The sequence below is a fragment of the Triturus cristatus genome, chromosome 1_2 (genome assembly GCF_964204655.1).
Source record: "Triturus cristatus chromosome 1_2, aTriCri1.1, whole genome shotgun sequence".
Taxonomy (NCBI): Eukaryota; Metazoa; Chordata; class Amphibia; order Caudata; family Salamandridae; genus Triturus; species Triturus cristatus.
In genome coordinates, this window is record NC_140580.1 from 1,091,311,301 (window position 1) to 1,091,325,059 (window position 13,759).

Genomic DNA, 13,759 nt, shown 5'->3' on the forward strand with positions numbered 1-13,759 from the left:
TATAAAGAGGTTTCTAGAGAGAGAATGTTTTAGGTCATCCCAATCCAGCCATTGGGTTTCAGATGTTTTAATACTGTGCTGTGGCTCGGATTGGCTATCAAGGCCACTGCATTTTGAGGATGGTTACAATGCCCCTTTCTGTTCCCATTTGTCCATATACTGCCATAACTAACTTAGCACTGTCAGTAGCTCCTCTATCAAGCATAAAGGCATGCTGTTGTTTCAAGTCTAGATTGTTCAAGAGCAAGATAAAACAATAAGACACCTTCAGAGGCTGTTCTCTCCCATTTGCTACTTTGGATAGGGGTTAACTCCTGCCATTGACAGCAGCAAATCAAAGACAAGAAACAAACATGCCAGTGAGCAGGAACAGTCAACCAAAGGAGAATGTCTTCAAAGCTGCCCTAGGCTTCAGTGGTCAACCAAGCATGATTGGGTGTTTTCACAGTTTCAACAAAGAACTGGTTACTTTACCAGACTGGTCAGGGGTGTAGACGGGCTTGTCCGTCTGAATGAAGAGGAACCCGTTTTCAAAAGTGATCGGCAGTCGCTCCTCTTTTGAAAAGCTCCCACTATAGGCTCCCAGGTACACATAGAGGAAGGCATTGTCCCTCTTCAGGATATCTTTTGGCTGAATCTGGAATAAAACATTGAGTAAGAGTTATTGAGGTGAGTGCAGCAGTTCACCTCCAGAAGTGTGGTGCAGCCCATGATCACTCAACCAGGAGCAAGAAACCGGAACCGACAGCACGCACTCCTGACAAGGAAGATAGAACTAGAATCACCCTCATACATGGCTTGGAAACAGGAAGTGAAACCCAACTGCCGCTATCCTAGTCCACTAGGAAAGGAAATCCACCCTCTTCAATGGTGGAGATCCCATGCCCCCTCACCTAGCACAGAAGGAAGTAGGAACTTTCAGCCTCCCCCAAGACAGACAGAAGTGTGAACCACGCCCCTCTGACATGAACTGGGGAGAAGGAAGTAGGAATCATTCTCCTCCCCCAGCCCAGGACACTAGGGAGTGTAAAAATCCTTCCACACTACCCTGTCAAGAATAGCGGGAACTGGATACAAAATCCTACCCTGAACACCCTTCACCCTCTGCCAAGGACAGAGGAAAGTGAAAACCCTCCCCCGCTCCTCCCACCAAGAACAGAGGAAGAGCAAAACCATCTCCTGCTCCACTGAACACAGACCAAATGGAAACCATCCAACGCCCGCACCTCCACCGAAGGCAGAGGGAAGTGAAACATAACCCACGGTCCTTCGCCAAGAACAAAGGAAATCCTCCCTCACCCTCTCCACGGCCAAGGACAGTGGTAAATAGAAACTTTCTCATGCTTCCCAGCTGAAGACAGAGGCAACTGGGACCCAAACTGTCATCCCCCATCATGGACAGAAGAGAAGCAAGTGGAAACCATCTCAAGCCTCCGCTCGTCCCCCTTGTGCCAAGGACAGCTGGAGGTGGAACTATCTCTTGCTCCCCAGCCGAGGACAGTGGCAAGTAGAAACCCTAAAACACTCCCCTGCCTGGCATAGTAGTAAGTGGAAACCATCTGATGCCCCCCACCCCAGAGAGAACAGAGGTAAATAGAAACATTTCCACACTCCCTCAATCAGGACAGAGGGGAATAGCGCACCCCGCTGCTGCGGCTAGAGCGGAGTTGAAAACATCCCACTCTCCTCGATCTACAACTGAAGGCAGACACAAGTGAAAACTGTCCCAAACCCTCCAGCCCAGGACAGAGGTAAATAAGAGCTATTCCACTCTACTATCAAGGACAGAAGCAACTGAAAATCATTCCAACCATTTCGATATAACTTATTTTTGCAACCCCGGAAAAAACATTCACACAATGTTTACTAGATATGTAGGAACACATAGACCGTATCAAAAGTAAAATTAAATTACCTGTTTTTGTTAACAAATGTTCCAACTCGGGTTTTAACAATAATTTGAAAAAAATACCGAACTGCAGTCATTTTGACAAAAGGAATCTAACCAGGCCCCAAAAAGAGGCAATTTAACATTTTATCCATGTAGCTCTTATATATACCAGGAGTCACATTCGATTGCCCCCAAAGATGCCATGGCCAATGCAATGTTGAAATTGAGGGTTAACAAAGCGCCACAAAGCGGTCCCTTCCTAAAAACTGAAGAAGACCTCTCCAGAAGACCACAAATACCAACCATCAATGTTGCTTTGCCTTGGAACTGATTGCCTTGATGGAGCTGAAGAACCTTAAAATCATATGTGATTTTCCTATCCGGATAGCTCTTGAGGCTAATATTAACGTTCATCGGAGTGGTGTAGCCAAAGGTTTGAGCCACCACGTTTTCAGAAGCTCCAACCCGTATCAACTTAGGTCCTGTGATGAGGTATCTAGAAGAGAAAGAAAACACTACAGTCAACAGCCAAACTCACCTTGCAGGTCAATGCAGCCACAAAGAGGTTCACCCAGCTGTGGGAAGGCAGGATTCTGCAAAAAATATGGATCTACCGCTGAAAGCCACCACCTGGTAAGAGATACAGCCTGATCCACAATCAGGCCCCATTCACAAAGCATAGTCGGAAATGTACCCCCATCAGTTTCTTTCTACATTTGGAGCAAATATTTAACTCACTTAGAATTCACAAGGTATTCTACAACCCCGACCGCAAAAATGCAACAGTTGCAAAATTTAGAAATTCTTTTCTAAACTTCATGCTACTCACATTGTTTATCACCTCCACAAGTATAAATGCAGATGGTGTGCATTTCTGCGTGTGTAAACGAAATGCACGAGTGCAAATGCACATAAAACCTTTTTTTCTTTAAGGTGAAAATATGTTCTACTATGAAGAAATCCCTTACCCAACAATTCCAATAATTGTTGTGGGTCTTCCCTCCCCATTCCCATCCTGAAGACTGTTTTACTCCTGCAATTGACAGGGGTAAATCTCTAAATGCATCCGAGTAGGGTTTCAAATCTTGGTGCTTTACAACATTACATATTTTATTTTAAGTTCACCTGCTTTGCAAAATAAGAAGCGGGCAAACAAACTGCAAATAAAGGGGTCATGAAAAGAAGCCACCTAGTTCCGCAGCACAAATCTCACTCGACGTGTATGTCTCTACCTGCTCATATATGTAAGTTACAATGTTAAACTAATTTTCAAACATTTATATTGCCACCTAATGTAAGCGAACACAACTAATGCATTATTTTACATACCCAAGAGGCAAGCTGGGTATTTACAAAAATAGCCAACATGTCAATCTCGGAACCCTACTCATGCCTAACTAGTTCATACATAACCTATTCTATGGATCGCCCTTCGTGTTCTTTAGACTTAGAAAAGGTTCAATTTCTTAATGTTTCATTCTTCATTTCTCCAATAAAATATTATCTCTTGCATGTCTTGTACCAGAACATTGAATTTAAATATCGGGCTAAAAAATATCATAGCCTAAAGTTCAACCACCATATTGTTGTGAAGGGAAAAATATAGAGGCATGAGCAGATTTACAACTTTATATAGCATGTACCTTGATTATATATATCTTCAAAGTACATCGATTTGAAGTAAAGATTTGTCAATTTCTACATACCCATATATACTTACCTTCACAATATTGGGTAATCAATACTTTGGCTACATTATTTTTGTACACAATATTTTTTTACCTGATCTTCTGAAATACAATCCCATTGCTACATACATCTTGTGAATTTCAATTTACTATGGTAAATCACCCCATTTTTCACCCTACTTATACATGGTCATTCCCTGTGCATCCGCGGAGTTCCCAGATGTGTATCAAGAGCATATAAACTTTTGAGATGACGGTCTCTGAAGATGTAGAGGATGCAGATGCAATGGAACCTCCAGAAGACAGAGAGCCTAGTTCAGTCGCAGCGCGCTGAGGTTCCTCCTTTTACCACTGGTCTCAGACATAACTCTGTGCGCAGTTGTGCTGAAGGCATTCCATAGACCATTCTGGGGTCCTTGAGGAACTGAGGGCTAGTGGAGGAGGTATGTTAGGAGAAAGGTAATGACAGGAGTGTGAGTTTCAGGAAGGCTAGAAGCATAAAAGATGCTCGAGTACACACGAGACCACGAACATCATCATCTGACAACATCCTGTCTGTCCTACAATCTTGGGGACTTCCCAAAGTAACAGGGCATTTTCCATGTGGGCAGTGCAGTGTGTGTCACCTCACGAAAGCAAGTAAGACTCTGAATCTCGAAAAAGACAAAGTGTGGAGTCAACGTACACACACGAACTGTAACTCATCTAACGTCATCTATCTACTGACATGTCCGTGTGGGATCAGATACGTTGGAATGACCACACGTAAAATCAAACAACGCATTGTCGAACACAGAAGCACAATCCGTTGTGGGAAAAGTATCACCAAAATGACAGAACACTATGTAGCCCTCAAACACACCCCTGACGACCTGACCTGGACTATAATTGAACAAATCAATCCAGGAATTAGGGCGACCAACATTTTGTTCGAAAAAGAACAACGTTGGATCTATCGCCTGTCTAGTCATACTACGGGTTTCAACGATAATATCCCATGGGGCACCGTGTTAAAAAGATAATATGTCAATAAGATAATATGTTGGTAGGCAAAACATCTAACCAGTCACTCTGTGGTATACCACCTACTTTCCAAGACACCACTACACTGCGTTTTTTGTTGCAGATGCCTTTCAATGTGAAAAACAGGTCTTTAAAAAGTCTTTAAAAAGTCTTTTCTCTATCTGTCCTGAACACCCATTAGGCAGTGATACTCACACTCCTGTCATTACCTTTTTCAAAAATATTGAAAATCCCGAAATACCATCTAATACCCTAAACTCCTCCTAATAAAATCCATCAGAAAAAGGGTTTCCCCGGCTATAATAATCGCGTGCACCTGCTTAGCAGTCTATGCGTCCTTTTCAGTAGGCATAACCAGCATCGATCCTTTTGGCACCAATCCAAAACCTCTACGAGTTTAAACGTATCTCCCGGAAGTCTACCAGGTTCACTTTGGCCTCTGATAGTCAGCAGTCTAGTTTCTTTCCGCGTTAGCGTCTCACGTGACAGACGTGATGACGTTACGCCTCCCGATTGGGAAACGCATACTATTTTCACCCCTCGGCTGACCCGGACGTCAATATCCGAGTCCGCAGGAGGGCCAAGTAGGTTTTGCAGAGGGCTGGTGACTTTGGAGTAGTAAGTAAAGGTTCTGCCGTACGGATTTCCATACCTTTACTCCAACCATGTAAGTCTTTGACCTTTTTATTCTTTTCACTCCCTGTCCAGAGTGTGACTACAAGTCCCGCCTCCCACCCGGACTCATGTAGTGAAACTGATTAGAACATCACGTAAGCACCGTTATCGGTTTTCTCGATGTTCACCAATCCATACGATACGATAATCCCTTGAATCTCCATCAGGAACCAAGCATTTTATTATTCTTTCGCCTCCTAGAAGTCGGCCAGAGTGCAGTGCTGACCATCAGTGTGAAGGCGATATACTCAGGCTGCTTTGCCGTATCACCCCCAAACAGGGTGTAGCACTTTTCCGGCACGATCAGTTATAGCGCTAATGAGCACCACATGATCTTACCTTTTGAACACGGGTTGATACTAGTGATTTTTCCCGTAGGTTCAGAGTAATGGGAAATTTCCACCATGTGTGTGCATGAAATACTTTCACAATATTTGTGTGATTAGCTCAAGCCTGTTTCCTGTGAAATTTTATATGTATTGTGTGAATCACTGTTTGTTTGTTCTGTGTCGTTTTTTCTACTTTGCCTCAACAGAACTAAAGCTCTCAGAAATTCCTGAAGGGCAATCTTGACCGTAAGTCTAAAGCGGTATCAGACCCCACAGGTTAGGGTACGCCTTAGCGCGCGTATACCGCCGTGGTGGTCTCACACTAGGTCCTGAAGAATGCTTCGTGTATTAACGCCAGAAGCAGAAACATGTCGACCACTTTAATCACTTTGCACTAGATTTAGGACGTAGCAGGCCCAATTATCACCAGTTTTTAACGTCTGCCACACTATTTTTAATTGTGTCCGATTTACCACTATTAAAATTCCGTATTGGTTGAAACTGTGGCATATTTTAACTTACACTATCACCCTTTGCACTGCATCCACACACAAAAAACCAGCTCCGCTGTAATTCAGGCGTCGCAGCACACCGGGGAGACATTCGGTCTCTCCGGTGGGAACCCAATGATGAAGCATGTCACCAACTAGGTTGGTGAGTGAGGGTTCTTTTAAAAACATAGTGATTCACATTTTTACTTTGCTCTGCACTTGTTCACACTTGATGGACACACTCTTCTGTTGTTGATCTACTATAGCTTGTGGAGACTGTCAGGAGTAGAGAACAAGGTAGTTAAAGGAAAGAACGCTCATGAGAAAGTTCTTTTAAAAAGCATATAAATTGAAATGCACAACTCGAACTGAGAAACCTTTCAGGGATTTCTTCAAAGTTGACATTACGATGAACAACAAATCAGTCAAAGATACTCATAGATCCTGGTGCAAACACTCAATTGAAGGTCACCACTGATGGTACGGACACTGCAGGTTGCCTAAAAACTAAAGTAAGACACAAACTAACAGAGCAGAAAACTAGAGGAGGCGCGGTCCAGTAATCCACAAAACAGACTATGCAGGATGGAGCAGGACCATTTATTAAAGAGACCCATATCGAACTACGGTATGCGGTGGACAAAGACGGGGACCTTCAGAATATAGAAAACATAAGAGTAAGGCGAGGGGGCGCTAGGTGGCGCACTGGTGAATGGAAGCCTTCGTGTAGGGCTCCCGCTGTCCGGCGGTTATAATCCGCTAAATTATCCTTATTTGGGACACCTGGGTACCGAACTTGAGAGAGGAGCCTTGGTGAGGGGACCGGAGGGTACTGGCCGCGGCTGACAGACAACGGACGGCCGGTGCCGGAGAACGACACCTCGCTGGTGACGGCGCGTGAGTGGCATAGACGAGTGGGGCTGCCTTGCCGGATCAAGCTGGTAGGAGAGGCCGGGGTCGCGATCACGGCTACAGGCCGTGGACGCTAGGACCGGGAACGACACCTCCGAGGGACACGGCGCCTTGGCGATGGCGGCGGAGCGGGACAGAGCGGGGTTTTGCTGAAGGAGCTGGAGGCGCTCTTTGACGGGGAGTCCCACCCCCCCCCTCCGCTTTGGTAGCGCACTATTTTCGCCGTTTCCCGGAGGTGCTCGGTGGCGGCCTGCTGTGGGGGAGTCGAGCGACATCTGGACAGAGTAGGGGTGAGTGGTGTCTACCCCCCCGCCCCCCCCACCCCCCTGTCTCGGGCATTGCGGACGACTCGGAGCGGAGGCACCCCAGGCACCGAGGAAGGCCGGTCTGGAGCACGGACGAGCGAGTGCGAAGACACTGGGCTGCGACACTGGGCTTGGAGGAGCTGGACGCCCCTGAGTGCGGCTGCGAACCCAGGTGGTGATTTGGAGAGCTGCGTCGCGTGTGGCCTCGCTGGTGACCGCAGTGGAGGTCGGGTGTGCTGTACAGGACGGCGGCACGGACTGCGCCTGGCTTGCTTCCCTGATATGCTGGCGCGGCTGCCGGCCGACTGTGGAGAACGGTGAGAGTGCGTGGAGGGTGAAGCTGGTGGCGACTTGACTACTACACTGCACTTGGATATACCGACAGCTTGGACTTGCGGTGTGAAGAGGGACAGCAACTCCAGGGAAGTGCGGAGGGAGCGTCGGCGCTGATTCTGGTCCCGGGGGGTCGTCTACTGCTGTTGGCGGAGCGAACTGACCGGAGGTCAGAATGGGCAGGACGGATGCGAGACAGCCCAAACTCACGTTTGAGGCTAGTAAAAAGCCGCTCAAGGTTGTGGAATAGACTCGTGGTCCGGCAGAGCCGCCGGTGCCGGCAGGAGGTTTGGCAGATACGGCGCCCAATTTACAAGATGTCTTGCGAGAGATGCGTCAGGGGTTTGCGACGATTGCTGATAAAGTGGACAGAATGTCGTCCCGTATGGATGCGGTGGTGCAGAAGTTGGACGTCCAAGAGGAACGGATAACGGGGGCGGAACAGCGGATATCGGACACTGAGGATACGGTGACACAGCACACCTCACAATTATCCAGAATGGACAATCTGCTGCGCTTCATCGCTGCTAAGAATGAGGATTTGGAAGTGCGAAGTAGGCGGAATAATGTACGCATCGTAGGTATTCCAGAGTCGACGAATGTGGGCAAAATGGAGGACTACGTGGAGAAGATGTTGGCAGCGGCGATTGGATCGGATGTTTTTTCTCCCCAATTTATTGTGGAGAGGGCGCACCGAGCCCTGGGCCCCAGACCAAAGCCGGGAGCGACGCCCCGACCGATCATCGCCCGGATGCTCAATTATCGCGACCGGGACGCCGCCTTGAGGGCTGCACGGAGTACACGCACGTTATCCTATGATGACAACTCCTTCACGCTATATCCAGATTTCACACCGATGGTGCAGGAGGAATGTCGGAAATTTATAGCAGTTAAGGCGAAACTACGAGACCTGCAACTGGATTATGCACTGCTTTACCCGGCGCGCCTGCGGGTCACATACCAGGGGAGGCAGAAGTTCTTCACGAATCCTCAGTTGGTGGAGGACTTCATCAAACAATACAAGCGCTCCCGCAGATCAGAGGCTGGAGCTGGGAACGACGAGGACCCCCGGCGTGAGGAGCTGGTGGACAGTGAACTGTGAGTGGGGTGACCGTAGCTGGCATATTAGACCACATGTGCAGATGAGGGGGTTGCCCGAGAACTGGGACTGGGGTGGCCAGCTGTGAGACATTGCGCTGGGGGCTGGTTAGGCCTGGGGGCTACGTGGCTGCGAGCATGGTGGGGTGGCGGTGTGTTGTGGGGCGCTGCACAGCAGGAGAATCCTTTTAAGTTTGCACGGGATGTGGTACAGTGTTGGTTGCTGATAAGGGAGGCAGTGATTTGCTTATTGTGGGACCCAGGTGAATCCAGTTCTAGCGCTGGACGCCTCCTCGTGTCGCCGAGCTGGACTGCACAATGTGTGACCGGGCTGGCGTTTCTGGGGAGGGAACTGGTGGTGCCACCTAGGTTCGCTTCCTGATGGGAAATACCCTAGTATATGTTTGGGGTTTGGGGAATGTACTTGCCCTGATGTTTGGGGCAATTGTGGGCGGGAAGGGGGGGATACAGGACTGGCAGGTTGGGGTTTGCTTCAGTGGGAGGAGGGTGGGAACACGGGCTGTTGTTATGGTTTGTATGTTTGTAGTTCCAGAACGGGCGAGAGAGCATAGTACCGAGGGTGGGTTTTTTGTCTATGGAGGAGGGTGTGGGCTGGAGTGTGATACGCTACCGACAGGGCCACTTCTGAATATTCAATCTGATGGGGTAGAGGGGGACTATTGTTGGGCGGTAGGCACCCGGGGCGGGCATGGCATGCAGATCTGGGTGACTGCTTTGGATCTTGGGAGGTTAACGACGCATGGCTGACAAAGCGCGTAAGTCACACGTCACTGTCGCAACCTGGAATGTCCGGGGGTTAAATGACGCAAGGAAATGTAGGAGGGTGGTGGCTTATCTGGAAAAGCATAAGGTGCAAATCGCATTGTTACAGGAGACGCATCTTAGTCCCCGGGCCACGTACACTTTTGCCAGCAAATGGGCGGCAGTGCGGAGCTTCTCCTCGTATTCAGGGTATGCAAGGGGCATGGCGATATTGATCAAGAAAGCGGTGCCGTTTGTGATGCTAGGGGACCTTACAGATAAGGAGGGGAGATTTGTCTTGTTGTGGGGCAGACTTGGTACTGATACAATCACAATTGTAAACTGCTATGGGCCAAATGTGGATTCGCCTGCCTTCTTCACCATGCTATGGGGCAAGATACTGAACACGGGTTCCATGCATATCATATGGGGGGGGGATTTTAATCTCACAATGACCTCAGGGCTCGATAGGTCGGATGGTAGCCCGCAATACAATAAGGGAGCGAGGGATGCCATGGCGGGAATAGTGGCAGAAGGGGGACTCGTAGATAGTTGGCGGTTGGTGCATCCTGGGGTCCGGGAGGGGACGCACTTCACGACATATGCCAACTCTTGGGCCAGGCTGGATTACTGTTTCCTATCTCCTGGCTTGGCGGTGGGTTTAGGTCGAGTGGCGCACTTACCGAGGTCGTATTCGGATCACTGTCCGGTATTGGTACAGGTGGCGCTCCCGGGATACGGTAGGGCAGCACCCAGGTGGCGTATGCAACCCACGGCACTATTGGATCCGGTGTTTCAGGCGGAACTGGGGGACGAGATAGCTGAGTTTTTTCCCCGCAACAAGGGGTCGGTGGACAGTGTTGAGACCATATGGGAGTCGTTTAAGGTGACGGTCAGGGGGTATTACATATCTAAGAGCTTTGGTGTCCTAAAAGCAATACAAGGCTCGCTCACCACATTAGAGTCGGAACAAGCGGAGCTGGAAACTAGGATGGCCCAGGAACCGATGGGGCCGATCCATAAGGAATTCCGAGAACGAATCACGCTGTATGAGCAGGAAGCAGATAGGGAGGCCAAATTCAGGGGCCGATATTGGCAAGCCTGCCGCTATTGCGAAGGTGAGAGACCAGGTCGCGCCTTAGCGGAGATTACTAGGCATGCACGGGGACCCACACATATATTAGAAATCAGAGAGCAGGGAGGGGCCCTACATCAAGATACGAAGGGAATATTGGGTCAATTTACTGCGCATTATGAGGAGTTATATGAAGCCCGCAGTGGTGGGGAGGCGGTGTTTGGGGACTTTCTGGATGATGTGGCGTTATGTTGGTTAAGCGACGACCATAGGGAATTTCTCGGAGCTCCATTTGAACTGGATGAGATACGGGAGGCGATTATGCCTCTGAGTAATGGTAAGGCGGCAGGGCTTGATGGACTCCCAGCTGAATTCTATAAATGCTATATTGATGTCATGGCTCCGGTGCTTCGGGAGGTGTATGAGGAAGCACTGGAGGTGGGAGTGCTGCCAGGGACAATGAGGGAGGTACTGATCACCTCACTGTTAAGCCAGGAAAAGACCCAGCGGAGTGTGATTCATATAGGCCGCTCTCTCTAATCAATTGTGACGCAAAGATTCTGGCGAAGGTGCTGGCCACTAGGCTCTCCCTGCTTATGACGAAAATTGCCCTTCCAGATCAGTCGGGGTTTGTCCCGGGTCGCTCGACTGCTAGCAATTTGCGTACGCTTTTTTCCTTGATCAATACGATAGCGCCGGAACTACCAGTAGCGGCTGTATTTCTTGATGCCACCAAGGCATTTGACTCGGTTGAGTGGAACTACCTGTTTGCCATCTTGTACAGGATGGGCTTCCCCAAAATATTTGTTGCATGGATCAAATTGCTCTATACTGACCCGAAAGCGAGAGTGCTAATTAATGGTGAGGTGTCCGACTCGTTTCTGCTGACTAGGGGTACCAGGCAGGGGTGCCGCTCTCCCCATTGCTATTCGCTATAGCGATCGAACCTCTGGCGTGCCGTATCCGACAATTGCATAAGCAGAGTGCCTTTAAATGTTACCAACGGCAGATTGATGTGTCTCTCTATGCTGATGACTTAACGTTGTATGTGGTGGATCCGCAGGTTAACCTTAATCCGTTGCTCCGAGAATTTTTGGTGTTTGGGCGCCTGTCGGGCATCCAAATAAACTGGAAGAAGTCGCAATTTTTTCCCCTGACGCCTGCAGTGGGCCGCTTTCCTCTGGACTTCCCGCTGGACTGGTGTGAGTCGGATCTCAGATATTTGGGGGTCCAGATCTCAAAGGTCCGGGAGGAGACGTTGCGGCTGAATTATGGTACCGCCATAACTAAGCTGGCAGAGGATGTTACTCGCTGGGTGTCTCTGCCGCTTACCATGGCCGGCAGGGCCTCGCTGATCAAGATGGTGGTATTGCCTCGCTTTTTATATTTTTTCCAGAACATCCCGTACTATCCGGGTGCGTATTTCTTTAGAACATTGCATTCCGAATTATTGCGGCTGTTTTGGGCGGGTAAGCAGCCTCGACTGGCATGGTCGATTATAACTCGGCCGTACGATTCTGGCGGGTTTGATGTACCTCATTTTCTGGAGTATTATTTGAGTGCGCAGGCCCACTTTGCTTATCATTGGTTTGCACCTGCGCCATTCCTGCCGCAGCTGGCGGTGGAGGACTGGATATCCCGACCCCTACCATTGACGGGTATTCTTCAGGGCCCAATTAGCGCACTTGACACGCCATTCACTATGGTGCCGTGCACGGTAGATGCGTGGCAGCGTATACTACGTCGTCTGGCGCTTAGCTTTATGTATGCTCCGACGTTGCCGCTAGTTTATCACCCGGACTTGTCGCTGTTGCAGGAAGGAGGGTTCCAGGGGCTGTGCGCTAGAATAAGAATTCGGCATTGGGGCGACCTCTTCGCTAGTGGTCGGTTCAAGACGAAAGAGCAGTTGTTTGGGGGATATCAGCCTACTCCGCTGGATGTCTTTTACTATGTCCGGCTGCGGCAGGGGCTGCGGAAGATATTACCGCGCTTCCCGGAGGAACCCGTCACAGTGAGGCCTCTACAAGTCCTGCTTACGTCTACAGGTGGTAGGCATTTAGTCTCTCAACTATACAGCAGTATTCGGGCGCACAGTGGAAGTTTGGACTGTAGGGCACTCCAGCAGTGGAGAATCGAGCTCGGCAGGGACATAACGGAGGAGCAATGGACGTATTATTGTGAGCTCACCTCCCAGATTTCCTCCAGTAGCCGACTGCGTATTATCCATTACAAGTTCTTACAGAGAATGTATTACACGCCAGTTAAAAAGCTTAGATTTCGACTTTCGGACAATGACAGGTGTGAGAGGTGCCAGGCGGAAGGAGCAGATTTCTTGCACTTGGCGTGGTTGTGTCCGAGAGTGGCGGATTACTGGGTGCAGGTGCATACAGCATTGACGGCTATGTTGGGGGAAACGGTGGAGTTAGATCCGCTTATGATGCTGTTGGGCTACACGGTATCGATACCTAAGCTGACTCGCAAATTGGGGAACATTGCACTGTTGTTGGTGAAGCGGAGAGTTGCATGCCGGTGGGGCAGAGGGCGCGCACCGAAATTTAAGGAATGGATAGGGGATCTTTTGTACTGCCAGGAGCAGAGTGCTATCTACGCTGAGACGCAACCATTAACTAGCAGAGCTAGGGACATTTGGGACCCGTTTAAAGAGTACTTGGCGGCATATACCGCCTCCGCGGCGGGGGAGACCCAGTTACAGGTGGTTGCTGACTCAGGGGCTGTAAAGGTCAACTAGGGGGGGTCTGATTGTCTGCCCCTCAGGAGCGCGATGCTAGTGGACTGCTGCAGGGAGTGCTGCTCCTGGACACTGGCACCTCCGAATTGCAGGTAGCGCACATAGCAGCTGCGCCTAATGGACAAGGTGCTCATCTCGTTGCCCGGGGTTCATGGTGCATTTTACAGTTTTACTGTTACGTTTGATCAACAGGTATTTGCCGCCGGACCTCTGGGTTGTCGGCCACATGGCTGTGTATAGGATGGTGAAATGTGTGGGGAAATGTTATCTGGAGCCGGCCCGTGAGGTTATAGGCGTGAGATGTATGACTGTGTCAGGTGATAATAAAGGTTTTGGAACTTAAAAAAAAACAACAAAAAAAAAACATAAGAGTAAGGCCACAGCAGTATTCTAAACCGAAACCTCGATTTGTTCATCTAAGCTAGACA

At 49.2% G+C, this 13,759-nt stretch overlaps 1 protein-coding gene across 1 annotated transcript in view; it reads right to left on the reverse strand.

The window, feature by feature from the left end:
- Positions 1–13,759, reverse strand: part of C5 (complement C5) — a 384,799-nt gene that overhangs the window by 324,304 nt on the left and 46,736 nt on the right. Inside the window, exons 2-3 of the mRNA XM_085613588.1 lie at positions 2,195–2,387; positions 475–637 (exon numbers count right to left, since the gene is read on the reverse strand). Coding sequence (XP_085469714.1) covers positions 475–637; positions 2,195–2,387 — 356 coding nt within the window. The remainder of the gene's footprint in view (positions 1–474; positions 638–2,194; positions 2,388–13,759) is intronic.